This window comes from Jaculus jaculus, chromosome 5 (assembly GCF_020740685.1).
Source record: "Jaculus jaculus isolate mJacJac1 chromosome 5, mJacJac1.mat.Y.cur, whole genome shotgun sequence".
Lineage (NCBI taxonomy): Eukaryota > Metazoa > Chordata > Mammalia > Rodentia > Dipodidae > Jaculus > Jaculus jaculus.
Genome location: NC_059106.1, coordinates 49,639,284 through 49,666,239, shown reverse-complemented (window position 1 = coordinate 49,666,239; position 26,956 = coordinate 49,639,284). Strand labels below are relative to the sequence as shown.

The following is a 26,956-nucleotide window of genomic DNA, read 5'->3' as shown; positions in this document are numbered from 1 at the left end:
TCCATTCTCTTGACCTGAGCATGTGTCTGGTTGAGCCACTTGGCATCAGGAAGGGTGAATGTGGGACATCCAGTGGCGACCTCTGTGGCGGCTGAACCTGTTTTATAGTCTGTTCTGGGAACCAGAGACCTGATGGTGAAGCTCAGTGTTTCCTGTGGTGGCCACTTGTTTCCTGGCTTAATGTTATCCACTGGTGTTGCAGCCCAGTGCTTGCTGATAACCTGGCCCCGTTTCATGCTAGGCAGGTGTCCATCTGAGTCCAAAACCGAGCTGCCCAGTGCAGGCCTTCTGGTGCTTTGGACAGAGACTGGGCTTTGCCTGGAGCACCCTAGAGGCCTAACAGGACAGTTGGTCAATACAAAGCGCCCTTAACAGAGAAACTCACTCCCAGTGGCTCTTCGCCAGCACTCATCCCTTAGTTCCTGCCTCTTCTCTTGTTAATTGTATTCTGGGATTTTTCCAGATTACATTTAGAAGGAATAATGGCTTATGATTATGACTTCTTAACAGGGTTGTCACCATGTAATCACTGAGTACACCAAAAGAACCCAGTAAAAAGGCATATAGACTCCATATAATAAGGCCTTTGGCCTAAAAAAGAACATTATAATCAATATTTCTGCCTCTTGGTTACAACTGCCTGCTCAGGATGTGCCAGGCATTCACAGGACTCGACCTAATGTACTCCTGTGATGGATGTGTGAAGCCCTCTGTCAGCCCTTTCACTAGCAGGAGACCAGTGCAGACCCTGGATAAGGTCCTGTGAGCTTCCCATGGTCAGAGGCTGCAGAAGGGAACTTGGTCATATTCATAGTTGTTCTGTGACTTTTTACCTGGCTGGGGTGGGGTATGCTGTGCATGGCCCACTGATCATACTGAAGCACCTCTATGAATGCCATTTCTTCTTTTTTAATATATTTAAGATTTTTATTTATTTATTAGAGATGGGAGGGGATGGGCATGTCAGGGCCTCCAGCCACTGCAAATGAACTCCAGACCATGCGCCATCATGTGCATCTGGCTTATGTGGGACCTGGAGAATTGAACCTGGGTCCTTAGGCTTCTCAGGCATGCACCTTAACCACTAAGCCATCTTTCCACCCCGCCATTTCTTTGTTATTGGAAAACCTGTGGGATTGAGAAGAGTGAATCTCAGGACCCAAGAAGAGCTTCCTTCCGCAGTTGGCTGCCTAGTTTGGGCCTATGGACAAAGATTGGCCTCTCAGCCTTTCTGGCCCCCACCCATGTGTACCTTTGCAGCTATTCTGGCTTTGCCAAGGTTCACTGTCCTGCCACTGTCCAGGGCATGGGCATCAGGGAAGCCCTGCCATGAGTGGCTGGCCTTTGTGCCATAGCTAGATTGAGTCTGGCACTTTGAATTTTGAAATGTTTCCACATGAAAGTATGTGAAATGTCTCTGTCTTCAGTTTACTGGATCTAGGTGTATCCGAGTAGAGAGATAAAAGATGCCCAGCACCTCAGAAGAGCTCTGGCACTCTTCCCCATCTATGGAGGACCTTCCTTTGGCAGCTGCTGGTTAATCATACCCCCTCCCTTTTTTCTTTAAATTTTAATTTTTTAAGTTATTTATTTATTTATTAAAGAGACAGAGACAGAGAGAGAGAGAATGGGCATGCCAGGGCCTCCGGCCGCTGCAAACGAACTCCAGATGCAGGTGCTACCTTGTACATCTGGCTTATGTGGGTCCTGGGGAATTGAACCTGGGTCCTTTGGCTTTACAGGCAAATGTCTTAACCACTAAGCCATCCCTCCAGCCCCCCTCCCTTTTAAAAATAAAATATTTATTTGAGGGCTGCAGAGATGGCTTAGCAGTTAAGTGCTTGCGTGTGAAGCCTAAGGACCCTGGTTCGAGGCTGGATTCCCCAGCACCCACATTAGCCAGATGCACAAGGGGTGCACGTGTCTGGAGTTCATTTGCAGTGGCTGGAGGCCCTGGCATACCCATTCTCTCTCTATCTGCCTATTTCTCTCTCTGTCGCTCTCAAATAAATAAATAAAAATAAACAAAAAATTTAAAAAATATTTATTTGAGAGAGAGAATGAATGAACGTGACATGGCCTTTAGCCACTACAAACTCCAGATGCATATGCCACCTAGTGCATATGGCTTTATGTGGATACTAAGAATTGAACCTGGGTCCTTAGGCTTGCAGACAAGTGCCTTAACCACTGAGCCATCTTTCTTGCCCTCACTTTTATTTATTTATTTATTTGTTTGTTTGTTTTTTCAAGGTAGGGTCTCGCTCTAGCTCAGGCTGACCTGGAATTTACTATGTAGTCTCAGGGTGGTCTTGAACTCACGTCGGTCCTCCTACCTCTTCCTCCCCAGTGCTGGGATTAAAGGCGTGCACCACCACACCCAGCTTCCACTTTTTAAAAAAGACATTATTTATTTATTTATTAGAGGGAGAGAGAGAGAGTGAGTGAGTGAGAATGGGCATGCCAGGGCCTCTAGCCACTACAAATGGACTCCAGACGTATGTACCACCATGTGCATTTGGCTTATGTGGGACCTGGAGAATCGAACCTGGATCCTTAGGCTTCACAGGCAAATGCCTTAATGATAAGCCATCTCTCCAGCTCCCACTTTTTTTTTTTTTTTAAATCATTGTGCTATCTGTTTAAGGGGACCCTTGCTCTATAGCAAACCAACCAAACTCAGTGGGTTAAGCCCTCAGTGGTTTCTGTTTTTTACAGCTTTGTGTGATGTCTGGGCAGTTGTCTTGCTCCCTGGAATGTTAGTTGAGGTCATTCATGTGACAGCATTCAGTGGGCAGCTAGGTTGAGAGGTCCAGGAAAGAGAGCCCTGGATGTCACGTGGTCTCTACACATTGGTCTCTGTTTCCCAGGCATCAGCTTGAACATCTTATGGCATGGCGGCTGGGGACTAAGCATGCTTTTCCCGGCTCCTTTAGGTCTGGGTCTGGGCCTGGCCCAGGCACTGCATCCTGTTAGGCAAAGTTGTCAACTGCAGTCATCTGAGTCTGATGGAACTGTGGGTTCCAATGTCCAGTCTGCATGTCTTGCATTCTATTGCAGGTGTCCCTCAAGTGTCCCTTTTTCATTCCACTCAAGATTCTTTTATGAGGCTTGTATCTTAGTCTGTTGGCTACTAAAAGGATGTTCAGATCTAACCCCTGAGGTCAATGGGAGGCACTCATAAATCAAGGGGAAAACTGAACTGTGGCAGTGCCACCAGGGTATGCTGCCTAATTTTTAAAAATTTATTTAATTATTTGACAGAAAGAGAGAGAGAATGGGTACGCCAGGGCCACAGCCACTGAAAATGAACTTCAGGCACATGTACCCCCTTGTGCATCTGGCTAATATGGGTCCTGTGGAATCAAACCTGGGTCTTTTGGCTTTGTAGGCAAATACCTTAACCCCTATGCTTAACCCCATGCTGCCTAATTTTAAAAAATATATTTTTCTTAAATTTATCTGAGAGAAGGAGAAGAGGATAGAGGAGAGATAGAGAGAATGAAAGTGTGCCAGGGCCTCTGGCTGCTGCAAACAAACTCCAGACGCATGCACCACCTTGTGTATCTGGCTTCTGTGGGTCCTGGGGAATCAAACTTTGGCTTAACCAGTGAGCCATCTCTCCAACCTGTTTTATTTATTTATTTTGGAGCTCTATTTATTTATTCTCAATTTTTATTAACATTTTCCATGATTATAAAAAATATCCCATGGTAATACCCTCCCTCCCCCGACTTTCCCCTTTGAAATTCCATTCTCCATCATATCCCCTCCCCATCTCAATCAGTCTCTCTTTTATTTTGATGTCATGATCTTTTCCTCCTCTTATGGTCTTGTGTAGGTAGTGTCAGGCACTGTGAGGTCATGGATATCCAGGCCATTTTATGTCTGAAGGAGCACGTTGTAAGTCCTACCCTTCCTTTGGCTCTTAATTCTTTCCGCCACCTCTTCCACATTAGACCCTGAGCCTTGGAAGGTGTGATCGGGATGTTACTCAGTACTCCAGTCACTTCTTTCCAGCACTATGATACCTTCTGAGTCGTCCCAAGGTGACTGCCATCTGAAAAGAGAAGATTCTCTACCCAAAGTGAGAGTAGCATTAATATAAGGGTATAAATATTAAGAGAAGTGCTTACTGGGCAGTTTGATAAACATAGTATACATTTTTCCAGACAGCAGCAGATGTTATACCCCTAGAGCTCATGGCTATCCCTGTTTTAAGTTTTCAGTATCAGGGATGAATTCCCTCCCATGGAGCATGCCTCTAGTCCAATTGGAGGGCAGTTGGTTTTCACCATGACAAATATGCCACTATTGCACCCATTGGCTTCTTTGGGCTGGCCAGCCAATTATAAGGCTTCCAGTGTCCACTGTTGAGTATCTTCACTGGTGGTATCTCTTCCTCCCATTGAACTACATGTAGAATTGCTTCTTCCAGCTTTCTGTCAGCTGGTCTACATGGAGGAGGTTATCAGCTCAGCTGCAGCACGATATTTATTTATTTTTGAGGTGGGGTCTGGCTCTAGCCCAAGCTGACCATGAATTCACTATGTAGTTTCAGGGTAGCCTTGAATTCGTGACAGTCCATCTACCTCTGCCTCCTGAGTGCTGCGATTAAAAGGCGTGCGCCACTACACCCAGCTTTGATTCTCAGTTGGGACTTTGCATCAGAAGGTCAGGTTAGTGTGAGTGGTGGAGGTCCATAAGCAGCCAGAAAGTCACCTGGGGCTGAGGGCAGTGGGCTCTGTGGTCTTAGTTGTTTTCCGTGGCTCTGAGTTTCAGGGTCTTTCTAGCAAAGTCAAGCACAGTGAGGATGTTGAAGGTTGTTTTGGGGTGAGAGGTCCTCACTGAAGGGTAGCAGTGGTCAGTCTCGGCCACTGTCCTGTTCAGGTCCCAGCAGGCAGGGTGGCGGTGAGAGCAGCAAGCTATGGTTAGTCTCAGCTGCTGTGGCTCATCTCATCCTCCATGTTCTCCTGCCCCTGTGGTGTGTGTCTTCCTTGTAGGGACCAGCCTCTCTGAGGGGAGGATAAAGTCAGTGGGACCATGGGTGAGGAAAGGGGAGCAGTTTGGTTGTAAAGCCCACAGTGCCACTTCTGTGAGTAATACCACCTGGCCCCCACATGGTGCCACAGTGGCTCTTGGCTGTGTTAAGCTGCTGCTTTGTCATGTTGAACAGGTTTGCCTTTTCTTCTCTCCCTTTCCACCCTTCCTCCTTTCTCTCCCACAGCCAGCTTTATGCGCACAGATGCTCTTGTCGGGGTACCCTGGCAAGCCCCCATGGAGATGAGAGGCTCCTGGCTTTTCTCCTCCCAGCCACATCTGGGGAGGAGCCCACCTCCAGCAGGGTCTTCCTCACTAGAGCGCTGGAGTGCCAGCTACAAAACGTTGCCTCCTGTGAGGACATGCCTGGAGGACCAGGCCACCATCCACCAGGGCGGGGGGCTGTTAATATCTTTCAAACCTTGAGGTCTCTGAAAGCAGGGCACCTCGCCTCTCCCACAATGTGCTGAGCCTCAGGAGGGCATTCTGGCCTTGCCTTCCAGGCCCTTTTCCTGGGAGCTCCAGGGTGGCATTTCCTGCTAGAGGGTCCTGATCTCAACAAGCTCGAGTGGGGCCTGGGGACACTTCTGTCCCTGGGGGTTCTGTTGTTCTGTTGTTTTCGAGCCTGGGAAACTTGTTTACTCCCAGCCCAGCCTTCCAATCGGTGCTGGGTACAGGCCTCATCTGAGGCTCTGAAACTCACTGTGCAGGTGACGGGGATTCCTGTCTGCCTGCGTGCCTTTGCACCGAGAAAAGACAGCTCAAGGCAGCGTGGCCCAGGCTTGCCAGCCCCTCTGGCTGTGCTTCCCTTGACACCTTGCCTGCTGTGTACTCCTTCGGCTCCTGGGGCCCTTGGGCACTTACCCCTAGGAGTGGACACTGACTGGTTCCTCTCCATAGCCTGTATTGGGAACAGCGACGCTGAGGTTCCCCCTTACATCCTGGCACGGTAATAGTACCCTGTGCTTGCTTGTTCTAGGGATCGTTGGCTTAGAGAAAGGTACTGTTATAAAACATCCTGTGTCTGCAGCGACCTTTGCTGGGGCTGGCCTGTGTCACTGAGGCTGCTGGCTCTGCAGTCAGCCGTCCCTTTCGTGCTGGCAGGCTGCACTCCAGCTATCCGTGTAGAGCGGTGGAACTGCTGAGACCAGAAAGAGCAGGGCCCCTGCTCAGGACCAAAGGGAGGAGTCCCAGGTCTCCAGCAGGGGTGGTCCAGGCTGGCCTGACAAGTCTTGTGGCCCGTCACCGCGGCTATGCTTCCACTTTTCTGTTGTTTTTGAGACACGGACCCGGTACGCAACCTCAGGCTGGCCTGGAACAGCAGCCTCAGCTTTCAGAATGTTGAGAGCAGGCATCTACCCCCACATCTGAAAAATTTCCAGCCACTGCTGAGTGGTGAGCATCGTGCCCGCAGAGCTGACCTGTGCTGGTGTGAGGGGCGTGGCTTCCTCTCGGCTCACCTCAGCCCGCAGCCTTACATGGTCACTGTGCACCAGGCTGCAGGCCAGTGACTCATCCCTGGAGGCTGATGTAACAGGAGCAGCCAGAGCTGCTGCAAGTGGGGCAGGGCGCCCCAAAGTGTCACTCCTCTGCCCAGGAGCAGCAATGAGGTCTAAAACCAGTGTGGAGCAGCTGGCCAAGAGCCGCTGTCACTGTGGAGGTTTGGGGCAGGCAGTGTGGGGGTCACACCATGGCTACTCGTTGGCTATCTAAAGATGGACTCTGCAGCATGCAGGCAGGAAGGGGCTGTGGAGACACTAGTCATGGTCCATACAGCTTGTCACTGTGCACCAGGCCCGGGTCTTCTCTGGGCGTATTTATTGAGACGGGTGTGGAATTTGCAGGTATTAAGTGAAGCTTGTGACAGAGAAGTGGGCAGGCCCAACAGCCCTTGGGATCTCCTGAGAGTCACTAGATGAAAGGTTTCTGGAGCTTTTTGGGTCTCCCTGAGCCTGTCAGTCAGAGTGAGTGTTTACCTAGAGCCCCTGGAAGCAGGAGGAGAGGGACTGAGTTCTGAAATATCTGGCAATGAAAGAGCCACCTTATCTTCCCAGCAGTCATTTCACCTTCCGTGACAGAATAAACAAAAGAGAAAGGTCTTAAAGCTAGCTGTGCCCTTTACTCTGAGAATTTGTGGAATGTCCCATTTGTAAAATGTGTTAAACTAACCATGTCTTTGCGTTGTTAAAATGATTGACAGCAGTATGTGTTTTGTGTTCATTTGCTGTTTTGAGTCCTTAATGTCTTTACCTAGGATTGATGTCTGGGGCGAGGGGGACAAGATACAAGGGCTGCTGTTTTTTGGTCCCTTGATGACTTTTTGTTTGGGGAACTTTCCCTGTTCAGTGAGCTCAGCAATCTAGGAACCATTGTTCCATCTCAGCTTGTAGTGAGTGTCTGGAGTTATCTGTGTTCTTGTCGTTAGAAATGCCTCCTCTCCCTGTCTCCTTGTGTCTCACCCAGGAGCATGGAGTTGACCGTGAGCTGGGCTGGTGTCCCTTCTCAGTGCTAACACAGGCTTCTGGCTTTCTGCAGCCATGGACTTCCCCCAGCACAGCCAGCATGTCTTGGAGCAGCTGAACCAGCAGCGGCAACTAGGGCTTCTGTGTGACTGCACCTTTGTGGTAGACGGTGTTGACTTCAAGGCCCACAAGGCAGTGCTGGCGGCCTGCAGCGAGTACTTCAAGATGCTGTTTGTGGACCAGAAGGACGTGGTGCACCTGGACATCAGTAACGCGGCAGGTACCCCGTCGGGGTCAGGTCAAGCTTGTTGAGGCCAAAAGCTGAGGCTGACACCCCCTAGCATTCAAGGTCCTAGGGCATTTCCTGCAGGCTGTGGGACACACCAGGCCTCCCACATGAAACTTGAGCCCTAAACCCATGGGTGCCAAACTCCTGCCACCTGTTGAGACTGAATTTGACTAGGAGTGGAGTTGTGGAGTTCTAAGGGGAAAACTGGCAGGAAGGGCACCTGGTAAGTTCAGACTGCACTGAACCCAAACCTTCTCATCAGGGACAGAGTGGGCTAGCCCTAGGCCCTGCAGACCGTTCTGTGGCTGAGCCAGTTCTGGAGCTAACAGCTTAGGCTAACCAGGAATGTGGGGAGTAATGAGAGGGTGGCTAGGCCCCAGGCTGGGGGTATACCTGGGAATTGAAGAATGGACTGGTCCTTGAATTGGACTCCTGGCCCAAAATGATGTGACTTGCTATAAAACGGTCAGGGCAAGGAGTTCTCCCATTTTATAGATATGGAAACTGACACCTGGCTTGGAGGTCAGGTGACAAAGTTTCAAGGAAGACGATACTGGTACAGTGGACTGGAGTGTCCTCTGGTGGTGAAGTGCAGTGGCTAGTCAAGGGTGTGCAGGGTAGGCGTTCCCACTGGGTCCTTGGTTGGTGCCCTCTGTCCCCTCTTGTATCCTTTCTAGAGGCTTGTCTGCTGTTCACTCTCCAGTGCAGCAGACAGGTGGTGAAGGCATGCCATTCAGCTTTCTAGAGCTCCTCCATGCCACCATGGGTGGAGGAACCGGAAGGCTGCCACGGCCGGGCCCTGAAGCGTTTCTATGATGACTGTCCTGTGTCTGGCAGGCCTGGGGCAGGTGCTCGAGTTCATGTACACTGCCAAGCTGAGCCTGAGTCCTGAGAATGTGGATGACGTGTTAGCCGTGGCCAGCTTCCTGCAGATGCAGGACATCATCACAGCCTGCCACGCACTCAAGTCACTCACTGAGTCAGCCACCAGTAGTGGGGACAGTGTCGAGGCCTCAGCCCTGGAAGGTAAGATTAGTGATAGCCTCTTCCCAAAGGTGCCCTGCCTCTGACCTTTTGGGTCACCTCCCTGTGTCTCACATTCCTCATTTGCCAGCTCCACTGTGGGGTGCTGGTGAGAAGGGTCCCCGTGCAACCTGGGGCAGGAGCCATGCCTGGGCTTGCTTCTAAACTTCCCCATAGCTGTCTTCTCAAAACTTCCTTCCTCTCATGATGTGCTCAGAATCCCACCTGATGGGGGCCAAGTTCTTGGCTGTATGTTTTCAAAGGATCATATTCTTTTACTTCTAAGCACTAACATGTAACCAGTGTCCTGACGGCACATGTGAGGTCTTTTGCCAGCCTGCAGCCCACAGAGGCACAGACTCTCACCATGTGTTCCCAGTGCCAGCTCCAACAGGTGTGTAGTGCAGTGTCCTGGGAATAATGTGTTCAATGAATGAACCAAAGGACCACTACTTAGATCCTGTCTCCCCAAGGAGGACCCAGAGAGCTAGAAAGTTTCAGGTCTCCCCACCCCCACTGTGGTGGGCACTTGATGGGAAATGGCAGGTCTGTCCTGTTATATCTCCAGGAGGGGACAAGAGAGCCAAAGAGGAAAAGGCTGCCGCCGCCACACTGAGCAGGCTGGAACCAGTGAGAAGCTGTTCACTCACAGGCCCAGGCAGGGAGCTTAAAGAGGAGCGGGGTGGCCAAGCTGAGAGTGCAGCCAGTGGTAAGTGGTGGTCTGGATTCAGCCGGCTGCCTGCAGGGAGGTGGTGAATAGCAGCCTGCACATAACCTGCCAGCAGCCTGGGTCCCAAGGTAGTGCAGGCCTGTGGCAGGGAGGTGGGTGGCATGGGTTCCCGCACTTCTCTAATTTCCTGTCATTTGAACAGACCCTGGATCTGTTCCACAGTGTCTGTGCCATGGAAAGTAACTTTTGTCCCAACTTCCCATCTCTTCCCAGGTGCAGAACAGACAGAGAAGGCTGATGCCCCCCGGGAACCTCCACCTGCAGAACTTAAGCCAGACCCAAGTGGCATGGCTGCTGCAGAAGCTGAGGCTGCCCTATCTGAGAGCTCAGAGCAAGGTGCATGTTCACCCAGCCTGCCCTCCATTGCCCTTGGCTCTCTTTTCCCTGTAGCTCTCCCCCTCTGGACCCTCACACACTTGGGCTGGTTTCTCTTTTGTTTTTAATAAATATTTGTTCATGAGAGAGGGAGAGAGAATGAATACACCAGGGCCTCTAGCCACTGCAAATGAACTCCAGACACATACACCACCTTGTGCATCTGGCTTATGTGGTTCTGGGCAATTGAACCTGGGTTCTTAGACTTTACTGGCAAGTCCCTTAACTACTAAGCCATCTCTCCAGCCCTTGTTTCTCTTCTTGAGTTCAGCTCTGGCTGCACATCCTGGGCATGTTTCCATGCTGGAAGCATCCTGATGCAGCCCTGAAACATCTGCTTCTGCCTCTGCCCAGCTCTGGGCACCACCCAGGCTGTATGCCATGCTGCTCACAGACACCCCAGCTGGTGCTCACAGTACACACATGTCTGAGGCCCTTCACCCCAGTAACACATATCCAGGCCACCATCCCCAGTATCTCCTGGCATAAAGGGACTGTTTCCTGAGAGAGGGCCGTGTGTGCAGGGGGACAGAGTTGGTCCACACCCAGAGGATGCTCTGAGCATAGCCAAGTGCCTCAGTGCCTGTCTTCTCTGCAGAAATAGAAGTGGAACCAGCCAGCAAAGGAGAAGAGGAGGAGGAGGCAGGGCCTGCTGCAGTCAAGGAAGAGGGGCTGCACCTGGAGAACGGGGAGCCCCCTGAGGAGAGTGAGTCTGCGGGCACAGACTCTGGGCAGGAGCTCTGCACAGAGGTCCGGAGCCTGCGCTCAGGCACCTACGGGGATCGCACCGAGTCCAAGGCCTATGGCTCCATCATCCACAAGTGTGAGGTGCGGGGCCGAGGGCAGTGTCAGCCCTGTGCCTTCCTGGCCTCTGCATCCCCTCACGCCCCTTCCTGTTGTGCCTGCAGGACTGTGGGAAGGAATTCACACACACAGGAAACTTCAAACGACACATCCGCATCCACACGGGCGAGAAACCCTTCTCGTGTCGGGAGTGCAGCAAAGCATTCTCAGACCCCGCTGCATGCAAGGCCCATGAGAAGACCCACAGGTAGCCGCTCACCCTCCCTGGGCTGGGGGCCTCTCTGGAAGCCAGCAAGCACCTTGCCCTGTTGTCACCTTCTGACTCTCACAGCCCATTGAAGCCTTATGGCTGCGAGGAGTGTGGCAAGAGCTACCGGCTCATCAGCTTGCTGAACCTGCACAAGAAGCGGCACTCAGGCGAGGCGCGGTACCGCTGTGGGGACTGTGGCAAGCTCTTCACCACTTCGGGCAACCTCAAGCGCCACCAGCTGGTGCACAGTGGTGAGAAGCCCTACCAGTGTGACTACTGTGGCCGCTCCTTCTCTGACCCCACATCCAAGATGCGCCACCTGGAGACTCATGACACTGACAAGGAACACAAGTGCCCGCACTGTGACAAGAAGTTCAACCAGGTGTGCACCCCTCCTGGAGCTCCCCGGAGTTAGTGTAGAGTAGCCACTGCACCTGGGAGCAGGGTCTCTCCTGTGGGGATGGTGCTCCCAGCCACTGTGCTCAGGCACCCAAGAGGGCAAAGGTTCCGGAGGAAGTGGCTGGCCTGTTCCCTACCAGGACCTGGTCCTCGAGGAGGGATGGAGCTGAGAGTCCATTGTTCCGGGAGGGAGGGGCTGGGGAGAGGTCAAGTCCAAAGGGGGCCCTTCTGAGCCCCTGCCTGGGCACAGGTGGGGAACCTGAAGGCCCACCTGAAGATCCACATCGCCGACGGGCCCCTCAAGTGCCGAGAGTGTGGGAAGCAGTTCACCACCTCAGGTAGGCCCCGGGTGCCCTGGCTGTCCTCACGTCTGCTCCTCGGGCCCCTCACAATGCAGCCATGCCAGGCCTGCCCTCTCTCACCCCAGGGAACCTCAAACGGCACCTGCGTATCCACAGCGGGGAGAAGCCCTACGTATGCATTCACTGCCAGCGGCAGTTCGCGGACCCTGGCGCGCTGCAGCGGCATGTTCGGATCCACACGGGTGGGTGAGCAGGCCCTGTGGGAGCTGGGGAAGAAGTAGGGGAGCAGGATGGGTGCCAGTGGCTTTTGCCTCTTCCCAGGGGAGAAGCCCTGCCAGTGTGTGATGTGTGGCAAAGCTTTCACCCAGGCCAGCTCCCTCATCGCCCACGTGCGCCAGCACACAGGAGAGAAGCCCTATGTCTGCGAGCGCTGCGGCAAGAGGTGCTGTCCCGCCTCACCCCAGGGCGCCGTGGGACCCAGAGCCTCAGGCTGTGTGTGTCCCAGGGTCCTTCCCCTAGAATATGAGGTGGGGAACCCTAGTCCCTTCCCACACCCGGGTTCCTGTAGGTCAGTGTGAGCCTTACCTATGTGGTCCTGTAGGTTCGTCCAGTCCAGCCAGTTGGCCAATCACATCCGCCACCATGACAACATCCGACCCCACAAGTGCAGCGTGTGCAGCAAGGCCTTTGTGAATGTGGGGGACCTGTCCAAGCACATCATCATCCACACTGGTGAGCATGGGCCCCCCAACTGCGTATGCCCTTCCTGGCCCACACCTGCGTCAGAGGGAAGGTAGGAGTATGAAAAGCTGCCTTTAGGTGCCATACTCACTTGCAGGTTAACTCTGAAGGTAGTTTGAGTCACATGCAGAATTCCCCTTCCCCAAAAGCACCCAGGGGGGGCAGCAGGTGCTCTTGGAGGCAACTCCTGCCAGAGAAGGTGGGGCTATTGGGGTACTGCCACCCCAACTGCTCTTTCTCCAAGGCAGAAGCAAACTTTGCCTCCCCACTAGGAGAGAAGCCGTACCTGTGTGACAAGTGTGGTCGGGGCTTCAACCGGGTGGACAACCTGCGTTCCCATGTGAAGACTGTGCACCAGGGCAAAGCAGGCATCAAGATCCTGGAGCCAGAAGAAGGTGGTGAGGTCAGCGTGGTCACTGTGGATGACATGGTCACACTGGCCACAGAGGCACTGGCAGCAACAGCCGTCACTCAGCTTACAGGTGTGGGCTGTGGGCAGCAGAGGGTAGCCACAGGTGCCTTACCTTGGTGGCATCAATGGGGTAGGTCCATGAGGCTTTTGCCTCAGGCCCTGCTGACTCTGCCCACAGTGGTACCAGTGGGGGCCGCAGTGACAGCAGATGAGACGGAAGTACTCAAAGCCGAGATCAGCAAGGCTGTGAAGCAGGTGCAGGAAGAAGGTGAGAAGGGCATCCTGGGGTATGAACGCCAGTGGACCCAGGGCCCTTCCCATCCTGACTGCAGCCCCCACCTCCACAGACCCCAACACCCACATCCTCTACGCGTGTGACTCCTGTGGAGACAAGTTCTTGGATGCCAACAGCCTGGCCCAGCACGTTCGGATCCACACAGCCCAGGCACTGGTCATGTTCCAGACAGATGCGGACTTCTACCAACAGTATGGGCCAGGCACCACATGGCCAACTGGGCAGGTGCTACAGACTGGTGAGCTGGTCTTTCGCCCTCGGGATGGAGCTGACGGCCAGCCTGCACTGGCAGAGACCCCACCTGCAGCTGCTGAATGTTCACCACCTGCAGAGTGAGCAGGCAGCCCTTCTGACTGTTTTATTTAAGGATGGATGGCACCCTAGAACCCTAGAGAATAAACTTGATTATTTTCTAATGCTGTCTCTAAGTCCCTGTGGGGTGGATGGGGAGCTGCCACTGGTGTGTGGCTGATGCCACAGAAGGGTTCCAGGGACCAAGCTTCCTGGGAAAGTTCTGGCGTCCCACCTATAGAGTGGAGTTCAGGGACTTGTCTACGCAAGCTGTGTCCAAAGTTGGCGTGAGGCAGCTCCACTTCCCTTCCCTTCAACAAGCCTGGACTCTAACCCAGGGAGCAGCACGACGATCTTGTTCCCTTCTGCTTGGCAGAGGAAGGAGCCAGTGGGAGGAGCCATTTGCTCACTGACACCCAGGCTTTATTCTTTCTGGCCACTTCTGTTATGCTTGGCTCAAGTTCTTTCAGTTAGAGCAGCAAGCAGGCAGAAAGATGAAGAGATAGGGCCTGGGGACCCGATGGGGCCTGGGACTTGCTCACCAGTAACCCTGTTTGAGCACCGAGGAGACCAAGCCAGTGCTCTCACTGAACTGTCTTTCTCACAAGGCTGGCGCAGAGCCAGCAGGCGGGGCAGTGGGACCTTTCATTAGAATCATAGCAAGCAGGGCTGTTACCCTTCAGAGATGACGCTACTGCACAAGTACACTGGTTGAGCAGAGGAAGGAGCCCCACTGAATAGCACCAGCCTCAGACTTTGTGGTCCTTTTGTCCCTGCTTCCCCAGATCCTGGCATCACAGCTTTCTCCTGTCTCCAAGCAGCTTGTACGAACAATTAACTGCCCCTGGAACACCTAGGTCAGCCACTGTCCCTGCCACTACAGGAACCAGTAATGGCAGCAGGGAGGGCCTGTGTGTGAGCCGAGTTTTTGCAGGGTGGGGAAGGGAAGGACTACATTGTGTATACCAATCTGCAATGCCTCCCATGCTTCGTGGATATCTATGCCACAATGAACAATGTTAAAAGTTCAGCATATATGATAAAATTCTCTTGTACAAAATGAAAGTCTTTTGGGAAACTGTTAGATCACACAAAAGCAAGTTCACATACTTGGGGTGGGGCAGAAAGAGCACAGCTGTGAGGGCACAACGCCTTGCAAGCACAGTTCCTTCTTGGAATCCAAGGACCTTGCTGAACAACAACCACACACTTGAGGTGTTTTGTATTTTTTAATAAAATTTGTAATCCAATGGACACACAAAACAAAACTGCGCTGAGAAAAACAGTTTCATAAATTAATAAGTGTTAGGAAGTCAGGGAGAGGTCCAGGTCACAGGAAGGATTGGCCAGTCTTTCTGTACAGGTGCTGTGTGACACTTTCGTGTTGTGAGCAGGACCCGTGCTGTAACGAAGCGCACTTATACAAATGAGTGACGGTACAAAGTCTGAGTATGAAAATAAGATTTTCTTTGAAAACACATTTTTGGCACAGATTAAAAAAAATGTATGTCAGGGAAATTTGATTTACGCCAGTATTATATATATTTATATATTATATATATTTATATATACACACATCCCAAGTTCTGCATATCCCACCAGGGAAATCCTTCTCTGTTCACTCTTACTCGATTGTAAACTGTACATCTGGTGAGTCAAAGGTGGTGGTAGCAGGATAATTAAGAAAGGATGACATGTCCAATGAGCAGAGGAAGGGAAGAGGTGGGACAAAAAAAAAAATTAAAAAAACCCAATGAAATGTTCCTTGACCCCAAGGTTTCAGCAGAAGTCCCAAGTCCTGCATTAGAGTCCACGATAAATGTCCACGTACACCAAAATGTCCAGTGTCACAGCCTGTCCTCACTGTGCAAAAGTCCAAGTCACTAATTTAGTGCAAAGGCAGTTCTGTTTCTTAATAAAAACAAAAAAAAAAAAAAAAAGAATTCCACTGCCCTGTTCCTTTTCTCCAAAAAGAGGAGAGAGAAACCCAGCCCCTAAGGTGTTGGTGAGTCCATGGGTCGGTGGTCTGTCCTGGGCGAAAATTTCATGTAAACATACAAGGCAGCAAGCACCACCACCCAGAAGAGGTCTGTCCCATGGAGCTGGGCAGGCATGAGGGCATGGGAAGCTGGCTGGCGTCCAGGAGTCTGCTCTCAGTAGCTTCCCCTCTTGCCTGGCTGGGTTGTCCACTGCTCTGTCCGGTGTTCACATTTTGCCGCAGAGCCTCAGGAAAATACCCCAAGGTGGTGATCATTCAGAGCCTCATACAGAGGCAATGACAATCATGAGGTGGGGAGAGATGTTGGAGATGCTGGCAAGGAGGTCAGGGGCCAGGCGCGACAGGTGATTCTCAGAGAACTCACAGGGTGGGAAGATCTGCAGCACATAGGCGGGCTGGAGGAGGAGTGAGAAAGAAAGTGGGATCCAAGGTCTTCACCCTCCCCACTATACTTACGTCTGGCAGACCCTGAAGTGGGCCCATGCAGAGGGCAGGATCAGGCCAGGCTACATGCAAAAACTAGCTGGTATCAGGACACTATTACCATTACTCAAGAACCTCTACATCATTGAGGTCAAGACAATCCTCAGCTGCTCCCTAGGGTCTCTTCAGGTCCCACCATGGTAGCTGCTCCCACATTGCTGTTTCTCTATTCAAATGCCCTTTTGCCCATTTCCCCTGGGAATTCCTGGGCTACTCTAGTTGGTACTGTATGCACCCACACCACCAGATTAATCAGCCCTCCTGCCCTGACCTGACTCAGGCTGTGACAAATGTGGGGGTGGGGGTGGAGCAGCAAACCAACCTGATTGGAGCCAGGGTTGGGTACATTGATGATCCCTGCTGCCTGCTTGGCCTGCAGGTAAGTGATGAAGGCAGCCTTGAGGGACTCAGTCTGGTTCACTACATCTTCTTGGTCACGACCACAGGGCAGGGCCAGGAGCAGACAGTAATCTGTCTCCACCTGAAACAGAGGACAATGGTCAAGGACCTCCTGGCCAAACAGCATCATATGTCAAACCCAGGGTGCTAGGTCTACAACCACTGCCCCGACTCCAGCACACGCACACACACACATACACACCTGAGAGATGGTTCTGTAAGTCTGTAATAGTTGTGGAAAGAAGAACCCCCCCCCCCTTTTTTTAACTTGAGAGAGAATTGGCACGCCAGGGTCTCAGCTACTAAAATCAAACTCCGGATACTTGCGTCACCTGATGGGCATGTGTGACCTTGTGCTTGCCTTACCTTTGTGCTTCTGGCTTATGTGAGATCTGGAGAGTTGAACATGGGTTCTTAAGCTTTGTAGGCAAGAGCCTTCACCATGAAGCCATCTCTCTAGGGCCCCAACCTTTTTTTTTTTTTTTTTGAGGTAGGGTCTTGCTCTCTAAGCCCAAGCTGACCTGGAATTCACTATACAGTCTCAGTGTGGCCTCAAACTCACAGTGATCCACCTACCTCTGCCTCCTGAGTGCTAGGATTAAAGGCATGCACTACCATGCCCAGTTCAAAACCCTTGTTTTTTTGTCTAGAGGTATTCTGCTTGCTAAGTAGACAATGTCTGTCATCATCTACTTCAATACCATGACTGTATGCCATGCCAGGAAACATGCTGGTGGGGGCCACTCATGCCCTTCCTTCCCTATGAATTGAGCAAAAGTTCACCTGGGGCCCACAATTCTTACCGTCATTCTGCGGGCAACCCCTTCCAGTTGCGAGACCTCCAGCCGCATCCTCTGGGCAATCCTCAGTGGTGGGCCTCCTTCAGAGAGGGGTAGGGACCGATGGGCCAAAACATTGTTGCCAGAGACAAAGTGGAGCTGCACAGCAGCCGTGTCATTCTTGAGGGCCAACAGGCCCTGCCACACAATGGGGTACTTCTGCTCCCAAGAGAAGAAAGTAGAAGTGAGCTCACAGCATGTCCAACGTGGCCCTGGCAGCAGCTAGCTCGTCTACAATCAAATGAGCACAGCAATTTGGTGGCCCAGCAAGGGCAGCCCCTGCCCGTCTTACCTTCAAAAGCTGCACCATATCCACGGGTCTCTGAGAAGTCAGATGTGGAGAAGAATCTGGTTTGGGGGTTGGCTGGTTTTCTGGGAGTGGAAGAGCCAGTCCTGGTGGGGTGCTTGGGCCTGAGGTCGTCGGGACAAACAGTGGCTGCTTTGGGGCTGCCTGAGTGGGAGGAGGTACTGGGAGATCAGGCTTCATGGAGACTGACACAGGCGAAGGGAGAGCCGGTTGGCCTGTTTCCACTTGCACCCTCTGAATCTGAGTGTGGGGCTCGGGCAGCCTGTTTGTAGGAACAGCTGGAAGGCGAGGCTGCTCTCCTCCTGTCTGGGTTCCCTTTGCCTCTTGAGAGACCTGAGACATCTTGCCACTTGTTGACTGCCCAGGTTGACTGAGTTGAGAAGACTGGCAGGGTGGTGTGGGTGTGCCAGGCTGAATGGACTGCACTGGCTGGGCAGGTTGTGTGGACTGCGCAAGCTGAGTGGGCTGCAAGGGCTCACCTTCGGGAGGGGGGCCCTAGAGTTGGAAAGGAAGGCAAAGAAATAGTCAGTCCACTGCGCACAAGGCCCTGCCTCCAACCAAGAATGTAATGGGCCCCAAGGAGTCGTATGTGCAATGTCTATAGAAGTCAAGCCCACTGAGGGAACTTCAGTCAACAGTAAGTAGTCACCCGACACCTACCTCCCCATCCTGCAGGCAAACCTGCTCCCCATACCCAGAGCTCTCTGTGCTAGAATCTGACCCTCACTTGCCACCCCAAGTTTAGAAGCCCCTCTTTATACTCTCAAGGAGGTTAGTATCTTCAGGGAGGGCTTGGCCGGCTTCCTAACCCATCTCCACAACAAAGGCCCCTAAGCAAAGGCAAATAGACAGAGTGTGAGGAACCTGGCTTCCTTACCTGAGCAGAAGTCTTGGTCCTGGAGGGCAAGCCGATGGAGGAAGTGACAGGAAACTGTGTATGTGTGAGCTGGGCTGGAGCATGGTAGGTGCGGATGTCACCATACCTGTACTCCTGGAACAGCTCCCCACTGGAGTGCACAATCTGCACTCCATGGGTCACCACCACAGGTGGGCTTAGAGGCAGGCCTTGAAGTTGATTGCTGGGGGTGACTGTGAGGATCCGGGCCTCCCCATGTGGGGCAGGGGCAGGGGCAGGGGCAGGGGCAGGGGCAGGGGCTGCTTTGGCATCTGGTGTCTTGGCAGCTTCTTTCACTGGCTGTTGAGGGGCTTTGCTGGGTGGCGGCACCTTCACGACCCCCTCTGTGGCTCTGGGCTGTTCACTAACTGCTGTCACATGTGGGTGCACCATGATCCTCACGTCCCGGGGCACAGTGTAGGGGTGCAGCCGGTACTCAGACTGCATGACCAGCACCTCTGACTGCACAGGGGCTGCGGCTCGAGCAACAGGGAGGTGGTAGTGCACTTCTTCCTCAGGAGGGTGCTGAGACGCCAGAGCAGGCACACTGGCTGTGGCAGGCTGAGGTGTACTAACGCGTTGCGGGGCCCTCACTTCTATCTGCTGGGGTTGCAAGGGGGCCCGAGGAGAGTGAAGAGTCTCTGGTCGTATACTGTAGGTAATGCTAGGCAATGTGGGCGTGTTCATTCTCACCTCACCCTGAGACAAGTGGCCAAGGGATACGGTTTGGGTGATGCTGTGAGGTGGCATGATGACAGACTGTTCTGGGTGTATGCTGGAGATGAACTGGGGCACTGGAATGCCTGCAGCCAGCATGACAGTGGCATTGGTGGAAAGCGCTGTGGACGTGGTGCTGCTGGGATGGCACGCCCTTGGGAATGGAGATGGAGTTGGCCCACTGGGTCGAGGAGAATGTGTGTCTGACTTTGTGGCAGTTAAGTGAGAGATTGTTCGGTCTGCTGGGGTGTTGGGAACTGAAGGGACGTGGTTCACTTCTGTAGGCAATTTACTGGGCAGAGCAGGAGGGTGGTGGGGAGTGAGGGTGGATCCCAAGTTAGCTGGCTGAAGGACCTTGGTCTCTATTTTGAGAGTGACAGGGTCAGCAAGTTTTTTGTTAGTGGTGACTATGCTTGGGGTGAGGACCAGCTGGTTATGGACCAGCACTGGAGGTGTATTGATGCCCTGGGTGAGAACCTTCACTGTACCACCTTGAGTGACAGGTGTAGACACAGAGAGGTGAATGGGCTCAGGCTTCTCCAAGGATGGGCGGTCTGCCTTCACAGATGAAATCACAGGAGAGGCATTGTACGTCTGAGCAGTCAGTACCAGGGTGGAATGGGTGGCCACGTTTGCAAAGGCTGAAGGGGCTTGAGGGCCTTTGGGTGCAGGCTGTGATGGTGTGACAGAATCAGGTTTGACCTGGGACTTAGATACCGACTGCTGAAATTCAATGTCCATTGCACTGGCTGGAGGGATCTGGCTGATCTTGGCACTTATCCGCTGTGGACCTTCTGTCTTCTGGCCTGAGTAACTCAGGAGCACGACCCCTTCAGAAGTATTCACGCGCAGGCCCGCACCAGAGCCTGTGTCTGTGGGACGGTCATCGATCACTGACATGGACCCAGGGTGGAATCGACTGTTTTCATTACTGCTTGATCTCTGTTTACACTTGGCTGATGGCACAATCACTGCTCCTGTCATGGTTGCTGTGCCTGTTGTGGCGGTCACACCACCAGATGCAGTTGCCACTGTACCTGCTGTGACTGTCACTGCACCTGCAGTGGCATTCACTGCACCCGGGGTAGCATTCACTGTTCCTGGGGCAGTGTTTACTGTGCCCACCGTGGCGTTCACTGGAGTGGTAAGGACATTCACAGGCCCAGTGAGTACATTCACGGGCCCCTTCAGAACATTCATGGGCCCAGCAGGAGTACTCACTAAACCTTTCAGCGTGGCCACCGAGCCCTTCACAGGGCCCTTCAGGGCATTCACTGGGACCAGAGAGACATTCACCAGGCCAGTCAGGGCACTCACTAAGCCCGTCAGGGTCTGAGGAGCTGGTTTTGCCAAAGTTATCTTTTGTGAATTCTCCAAATCAATGCTGACAGGCATTCGGCTAATAACAGATGTAATCTTTGGGGCAATGACTGGGGCCACCTTTTCTTTGTCAGTAGCTGCTGGAACCTCTGAGGTCTGTGTGTCAGAGGCATTTGTGACTGCAGCTGATATTTTTTCTTCTAAAGGAAGGTGTTTAGGTTCAACTGGAGGGGGAGGTGCCTCATGTAGGCAAGGCGCAGCACTCACAGGCTCTGCGATAGCTGTGGTGACACTTGTGGAAGAAATCCCTGTAGCAGACACATACTTTGGGTCCATGAGGATCTTCCTCAGCGTACTGGAGCTCGTATCCATGTCAGAGGCCTTTGTGTCAGGGGGAAGAGCTGGAGATGGAGTAGACTGAGCACATGGCTCCTCCTGCCTTGTGATCCACTCTGTTACTTTAGTAGTGGGGTTCTGTTGTGGGATTGCAGCAGAGGTGACAGGGGATGGAAGCGTGGCTACAGTCACCAAAGGAATAGTGGATGGGGGTATGTTTGAGTCACTGGGTGGTGTCACTGGATCACTTTCAATGATCGAGTGCACCTTGAACCTGGCTTGAGGTTCGTCCTCCACTGGTGCTGGCTGGGAAAGTGGGGGAAGGTCTGGGACAGCAGCTGCTTTAGGTGGAGTGTTTTCTTCCACACTGCTTTCTTGGGACAAACTCTCTGCAGGAGGAGTCTTGCTTGGGTCAGAAGTACATGCCTGAGGAGGAGTGCAGTGGGGCCTTTCACTCTGCTTTTCTTCCTGGACAGGTTCTGGAGGTGGTGCTGTTGCCTCCTCATTTGTAGCAGGACTCTTGATTTGAACCTGATCAGCCTCAGAGGCATGCGTCTCAGTAGCAGCAGTAGCAGCAGTATCAGCAGCAGCAGCAGCAGCAGCAGCAGCAGCTGCAGCAGCTGCCGCCGCCGCCACTGCCGCCGCCTTCTTGTTTGCATTCCGTTTCCGGCGTGAACGTGTGGTCTTCTGGCGCCCTTTCTCTTTACGGGGATGAGGGACTTCCACTTTAGGCCCTTTGACTTCCTGGACTGATTGTGAGGTTTCACTGCTGTTTGCTCTGGCTTCCTTGGTATCTGCTGGGCCTGTTGAAGGGTTAGAGATACTAGCAGGTGGCCCAGAAGACTCTGTAGCTGACTCTGTCTTTAGGATTCCAGGCACAGCCTCGTGAGTCTCAGGCTCCAGTCCTTCCTCTGGGGGCTGCAGATCTGTTTGAGATCCTGAAGGGTAAGTGGGAGTGCCAGAGAAGTTTTCTGGATCTCCAGAAATATCATTGATGATGGAACCAATGGCTGCAGCTAGTTCAGTCTCGCTTGCCTGTGGTGCAGGCTTGTCCTTGTCCTGGGTGGTGTGGCCTTCAGGGGCACCTGTGGCTGCTGCCTTGTATGCTGCATTGGCAGAGGGCTCAGTGAACTTGGCAATGTTCTCTACAGCCTGCTCCAGCTCCATCTGCTTGGCTAGCCGATTAGCTTCTGGTGATGGCTGAGAAGCAGACCCATCTTCCTTCTCTGATTCCTTGTCAGGACTGACTGGATCATGTTTTGGTTGGAATAAGGGCCCACCTTCCTTCTGGAGACTTTCATTTTTCTCAGGGGAGATAGCTACAACCTCAGCTTCTCTGTCTGTGGCCTGTTCTGCAGTCCCCATGGTCACACTGGGACTGCTAGCTGTGTCCAGGCTCTTCAGATGTGCAGCTCTGTCCACTGTTGACCGAGTGTTACGAGAACGTCCTCTCTTTGATTTGCAGTTTTTTTCAGGGGCTGTTTTCTTCTCCACTATGTCAGCTGGGGGAGTCTCAGGTGTGTGTTTGTCTGTGCTGGTTTCTTTTCTATCACGCTTTGGTTCACTCCCTGCTTCTTCTTTATCACCCTTGGATTTAGTGGTATTTTCTTTGACATTCACCTGGGGACTCGCATCAACAGCAACTTCAGCAGCAGCAACTTTCGGCTCATTTTTCCCTCGTTTTCCTTGGGGACCACCAGTGGTTACCGACTTCTGAGAGCGTGGAGACCGCCATCCCTCAGCTGGCCTGGGCGTTTCAGCTGGCTCCTTTGCCTCATTGTCGTCGTCGTCCTCAGCGCGCCGCCGGGTTTTGGGAGGCCTTCCCCTCCGAGGGGTGGTGGGAGCGGCCACGGCCTCCTGCAGCTCTCTCTCCAATCTCTTCCTGGTCACTCTGGTCTGTTCGGCAGGCTCTTTGGCAGGGGAGCGGCTTTCATGATCACTCATGGTGGCATAGACGCTCCTGACATTCCGGCGCCTCGTTCTGCTAAGAGGCAGGCTTGGCTCGGGGTGCTCAGAGTCCCCCACAGTGTTTCTAGAAGCAGTCCTTGTAATCTTCTCTGCCTCCATCTTCAGTTCTAACAACTTCTGAGCCTCTCCCCGAGGAGAGCTGGACCGCTTCAGCTTTTCCCGGTCTATCCTCTCACTCTTCCTTGTAACAGGCTTCTCCACCACACTCGCTGTAGCTGCCTGACCTGGAGTCTTGGAGCGCTTACTTTTGGTGGTCTTCTTATCTTTAGTGACAACAGGAGGGCCGGCCTCTACTTCTTCAGAAGCTGGGGGCTGGACTTCAGGGGAGACTTCAGCTTTTTGACTGGCATTAGGTTCAGTGTTTGCAGCTGGATCTGGTTTTTCCACTTTTGGCTCTTCGGTGTCCTCAGACTTCTGAGCTGGTCTTAAAGGTGGCCGGGGACTATCAGGATCAAGATCCACACTGCTTTCTACCTGGGAAAATGAGGCCCCAGGAGTTGGAGGCTTAGCATCCAGGTAAGGCAGTGGGTCAGTGGCTGAACTTTCTTCCACAGTAGCTGCCTCTGCAGTGGCATCTTCCCTGGTGTCAGGTGCCGAGGGCAAGTCCGACAGCTCTGGTTGCTCCACAGAGACAGGAGCCAGCTCAGATACGGGCTTTGCTTCTTCTGTGACAGGGACTGACTCTACAGTCTTCTCTTCAGTCACCACAGGAACCTCTGCTGTTTTCTCGCTGGTTTTCTCAGGGGCCACTGATGCAGGCTCTGGAGCTGCAGCCGAGATGCTAGTTGGCCCAGCTGAAACGGGGGTTCTCAGCTCTACCTCCTTAGTCTCCGTGGCAGATTCTGGGGTCTTGGGATGATTCTCTGTATCGTCCTGTTTCTCGGGCTCTTTGGATTTTTGGTCTTTCTCCTTTTCCTTCTGTTGCATTCGTGTGAGCTCCATGAATCTGCTGTGGAAAAGCACCACTGGCTCCTGCACTGAGTCACTCGTGCTGTTCGCGCCATCAGATGTCTGTCTTCCATACAACCTCCCGGAAGGGAAGTCTGACTCCTCATCCTTCCTCTCCAGGTGCTGCAGCCGCTTTGAGTCCTGTTCAAAGATGGAGCTGTGTAGAAAACGAGAGGCGAACAGTTCCTGCCGCTCCTGCTCCTCTTCCTTGTGCTCATCCTTTTTGTCATCCATTTTTCCTTCAGAGTCCGTCCGGATTTTCTTTTTCTTCATGTACCAGGATGGGATCGGTCTTGGAGCAGAGTCAACCTTTTCTTTATCTTTGTTGTTGCGAAAGTTGGCAAATCGGGAGTCCCAGTCCAGAAAAGACCAATTTTCTTCTCGGGATGAAGAGAGGGATTTAGCTCTTTCAAGCAAAGCCTTAGTATCTGGTGTGATTGTCTTATCCAACGCAAAAGAATAAAATTTGTTCCTTTCTAAAGAACTAGAGAGCCTTTCGTCTCGCTCACGAAGTTTGTCTTCTCTGTCTCTCAATAAAAAAGACAGCCGAGGACTTTCATAGAGCGCAGAGGCTCTGGGCGAGTGGGATTTGTGCTCCATGTCTTCATCAGAATCAGATGGCACCTCACCAGGTTCCAGATCTCGTATAGATCTCTTCCGCAGACTATCTCTCTTAATGATGCTGTTTGGGAAACTCACATCAAATCTAGTCACGTCTTGTTTCATTTGAGAGTCCCAACGGTTTAATTCATCTTCAGAATTCAAAACAGATAACTTTATTTTGGCCATATCTGCTATCTGTTCTCTCCTGCTAGAATCATAAGGGTTAAACTTTAAGGACTCTTCCCTCACTGTTGCATTAGAATAGGAAAGCCCTTTATCATCCATCTTAGGAGAGCCTTTTATTGACACTAGCCTAGGGGAGCCTATGGGATCATCATCATCATGGAAGGAACCATGGCGGATACTGGGAGAGCAGGCAGTCCTTTCAGAATCTTCACTGATTTGTCGTGAACTTCGGTAATTCCTCTCTCTTTTGGTGCAGACATCAAAATCAACATGATCCAACCTTTTCTTTTTGCTGGGAGGTGAGTCATCAGTGACATCTTGAGGAGGTTTGCCTACCTCGTGAACAAGGCTCCGTCTTTCATATTCATCTACATCCTTCTTAGGACTGCCGAACTTCTCAGACTTAGCTATTTCCATCTCCATCTGCTGTTTTCTACGACTCTGTTCCATCTGTTTTCGGTAACTCTGTGTGTGGTCAATGTCAATGCCAATTTTTTCCTCAGTGCTTGCAGTATGTGGCTTCTCCTGGCCTGACTTCCGCTCAGGTGTTTCATCACGAAGACTACAGCAATGTTTCCTGGTGTCTTCTTTTTCTGCTCCTTGGTCATCTAGCAGCGGTATCTGTTTGGGCTGGGGTTTGCAGGTGATGGGTTTTTTTGACTGAGTTTCTTGATTTTCTGCACTTTCACTTACTGGTTCTCCCAGTCGTGCCTGTAGGTCGGAGCTGTGCCTTGAGCCAGGCCCAGAGATACTGGCAAGCTCCTGACAGTCTTTGGGGCTGGGGACAGTACTAAGTCTGTCTAGCTTGATTTTTTTAGATTCTTTTTTAAGAATTTCTTTTCTCATGGGTTTTCTTTCAGCTTCTCCTTCTCTTAGCAGAATGACATCTCTAGATGATACATCAGCCTGCTTTTTTAAAAGAACCCGAGCATCTTCCTTCTCAGGACTGCTTTTCTTGACTTCTGGTTTTTGCCTTTCTACTTTCAAGTTGGAATCTGCAAAGCGCCTTTTTCTTGCTTCCAGCTTCTCCAGTTCCACAGCACTAGGCCCCTCGGCAGTTTGCTCCGGCTTGGGGTGCTTCCTGAGCTTAGGTCTGCCTTCCTTATCAGCCACTTCCACGTGGCTTGGGAGAGCCTTTTCCCTCGGCACTTTCCCTCTGACAGATTCTGCTTTAGACGAATCTGATTTGGCAGGCTCTGTCTGAGAAGCCAGGAATTTCTGATCCAGGGCAGAAGATTTAACAGTGTCATTATCAATCCTGGCCTTCAGCTTCTCTAGCGGAGGGTGGTCTATGAGCTTTCCTTCTTTTTCTTTCACACGAGTCAAAACCACACAGGGCATGAGTTCCAGGCGGTTTTTTGCTATCCCTTCTTTGTCAGTTTTCTCTCTGCTCAGTTTATTAGAACTCTTCGATTTTTCAGGGCTCTGTTCGCGCTCATTTTCTTGGTCTGTTTCTGAAGACTGAGAACTGGGGGAATGAACTTTTCCTTTTCGCTTCTGCTTGTCAGGTTTGTCCTTTTCCACTTTTTCCTTCCGTATTAAACGTCTCTCTCTCTCCACTCTCTCGGGATCAAAAGTTCGCTCTTTATCTGTCTTTTCATTTTTTGTGTAGCGCTCCAAACGAGCCTTGTCCAGTTTATCGTACCGTGGAGGTGAGAGCGAGCTGCAGCTCCCGCTTCTCTCTGAGGACCGGCTATACAGCCTCCTCTCAGAGTCACTTGGCAACCTCTCTGACTGTGAGGGAGATGCCCCAGGACTCTGGGGACGGCGCAAATGCACCGGACTCTGACTTCGTTCAATGGGCCTCCTTTCGTGGTCTCTATCCCTCTCAGTCTCAAATCTTTCCCGTTCTCTCTCTCGTTCCCTTTGCCTGTAACTGTACTCCCGGATATCTTGTTCGTAAGGATCACTCCTATAATCTCTGTATTCCCGTGGATCATCGTAATATCGTGACTCATAGTAGTCTCCTTGATATGTTTCCCATTCTGAGTAAAACTCTCTCCCCCTAGCTGGATAGTCCCTTCTGGAGTCCTCAGGATATGTTCCTGGAGTCCGCACACTCTCATAATATGTCCTATCTTGATTATATTCATAGGATCCCCTTCGTTCTTCTCTGTCAAAAATAGAAAAAGACTGCATCAGTTATTTTGTCTCCTTGTCCCTTATGTATTAGTTTCTATTTTTGTGATCCCAGCACTCAGGAGACAGAGGCAAGAAGGCAGCAAATTTGAACCCTGCCTTGGCTACACAAGTCTAGGGCCAGCTTAGAACATGTAGTGAGACCTTTGACATTACCTAATCACTTGTTGGCTCGTAGTAACACTCCAACAGCAAAACTAATGATATGTAGCTCTGGGCACTTGAAATGTTTGAATTGTAATCATTTTTTTTGTTTGGTTTTTCGAGGTAGGGTCTCTAGTTCAGGCTGACCTGGAATTCACCATGTAGTCTCAGGGTGGCCTCGAACTCTCAGCAATCCTCCTACCTCTGCCTCCCGAGTGCTGGGATTAAAGGCACGCGCCACCACACCCAGCTAAAAAAAA

At 52.0% G+C, this 26,956-nt stretch overlaps 2 protein-coding genes across 6 annotated transcripts in view; one reads left to right on the top strand and one right to left on the bottom strand.

Moving 5' to 3' along the window:
- Zbtb17 (zinc finger and BTB domain containing 17) overlaps positions 1-13,538 on the top strand; it is a 29,638-nt gene extending 16,100 nt beyond the window's left edge. For 2 of the 4 annotated variants that reach the window (XM_045148919.1, XM_004657618.3), the window contains 14 exons: positions 7,576-7,782; positions 8,629-8,817; positions 9,383-9,523; positions 9,758-9,880; positions 10,518-10,747; positions 10,828-10,970; positions 11,055-11,355; positions 11,623-11,710; positions 11,800-11,916; positions 11,996-12,116; positions 12,276-12,406; positions 12,688-12,897; positions 13,006-13,095; positions 13,175-13,538. In XM_045148919.1, coding sequence (XP_045004854.1) covers positions 7,576-7,782; positions 8,629-8,817; positions 9,383-9,523; positions 9,758-9,880; positions 10,518-10,747; positions 10,828-10,970; positions 11,055-11,355; positions 11,623-11,710; positions 11,800-11,916; positions 11,996-12,116; positions 12,276-12,406; positions 12,688-12,897; positions 13,006-13,095; positions 13,175-13,458 — 2,375 coding nt within the window. In that variant the 3' untranslated portion in view covers positions 13,459-13,538. Of the gene's footprint in view, positions 1-7,503; positions 7,783-8,628; positions 8,818-9,382; positions 9,524-9,757; positions 9,881-10,517; positions 10,748-10,827; positions 10,971-11,054; positions 11,356-11,622; positions 11,711-11,799; positions 11,917-11,995; positions 12,117-12,275; positions 12,407-12,687; positions 12,898-13,005; positions 13,096-13,174 lie in introns of those variants that run through there. The other 2 variants (XM_045148920.1, XM_045148921.1) reach the window with 2 other exon arrangements.
- Positions 13,539-14,623: 1,085 nt separating this feature from the next.
- The window catches only part of Spen (spen family transcriptional repressor), an 87,277-nt gene continuing 74,944 nt past the window's right edge, over positions 14,624-26,956 (bottom strand). For both annotated transcript variants that reach the window (XM_045148916.1, XM_045148917.1), the window contains 5 exons: positions 18,318-26,526; positions 17,426-17,935; positions 17,098-17,292; positions 16,218-16,376; positions 14,624-15,807 (listed from right to left, as the gene is read on the bottom strand). In XM_045148916.1, the coding sequence (XP_045004851.1) occupies positions 15,676-15,807; positions 16,218-16,376; positions 17,098-17,292; positions 17,426-17,935; positions 18,318-26,526 (9,205 nt within the window). In that variant the 3' untranslated portion in view covers positions 14,624-15,675. The remainder of the gene's footprint in view (positions 15,808-16,217; positions 16,377-17,097; positions 17,293-17,425; positions 17,936-18,317; positions 26,527-26,956) is intronic.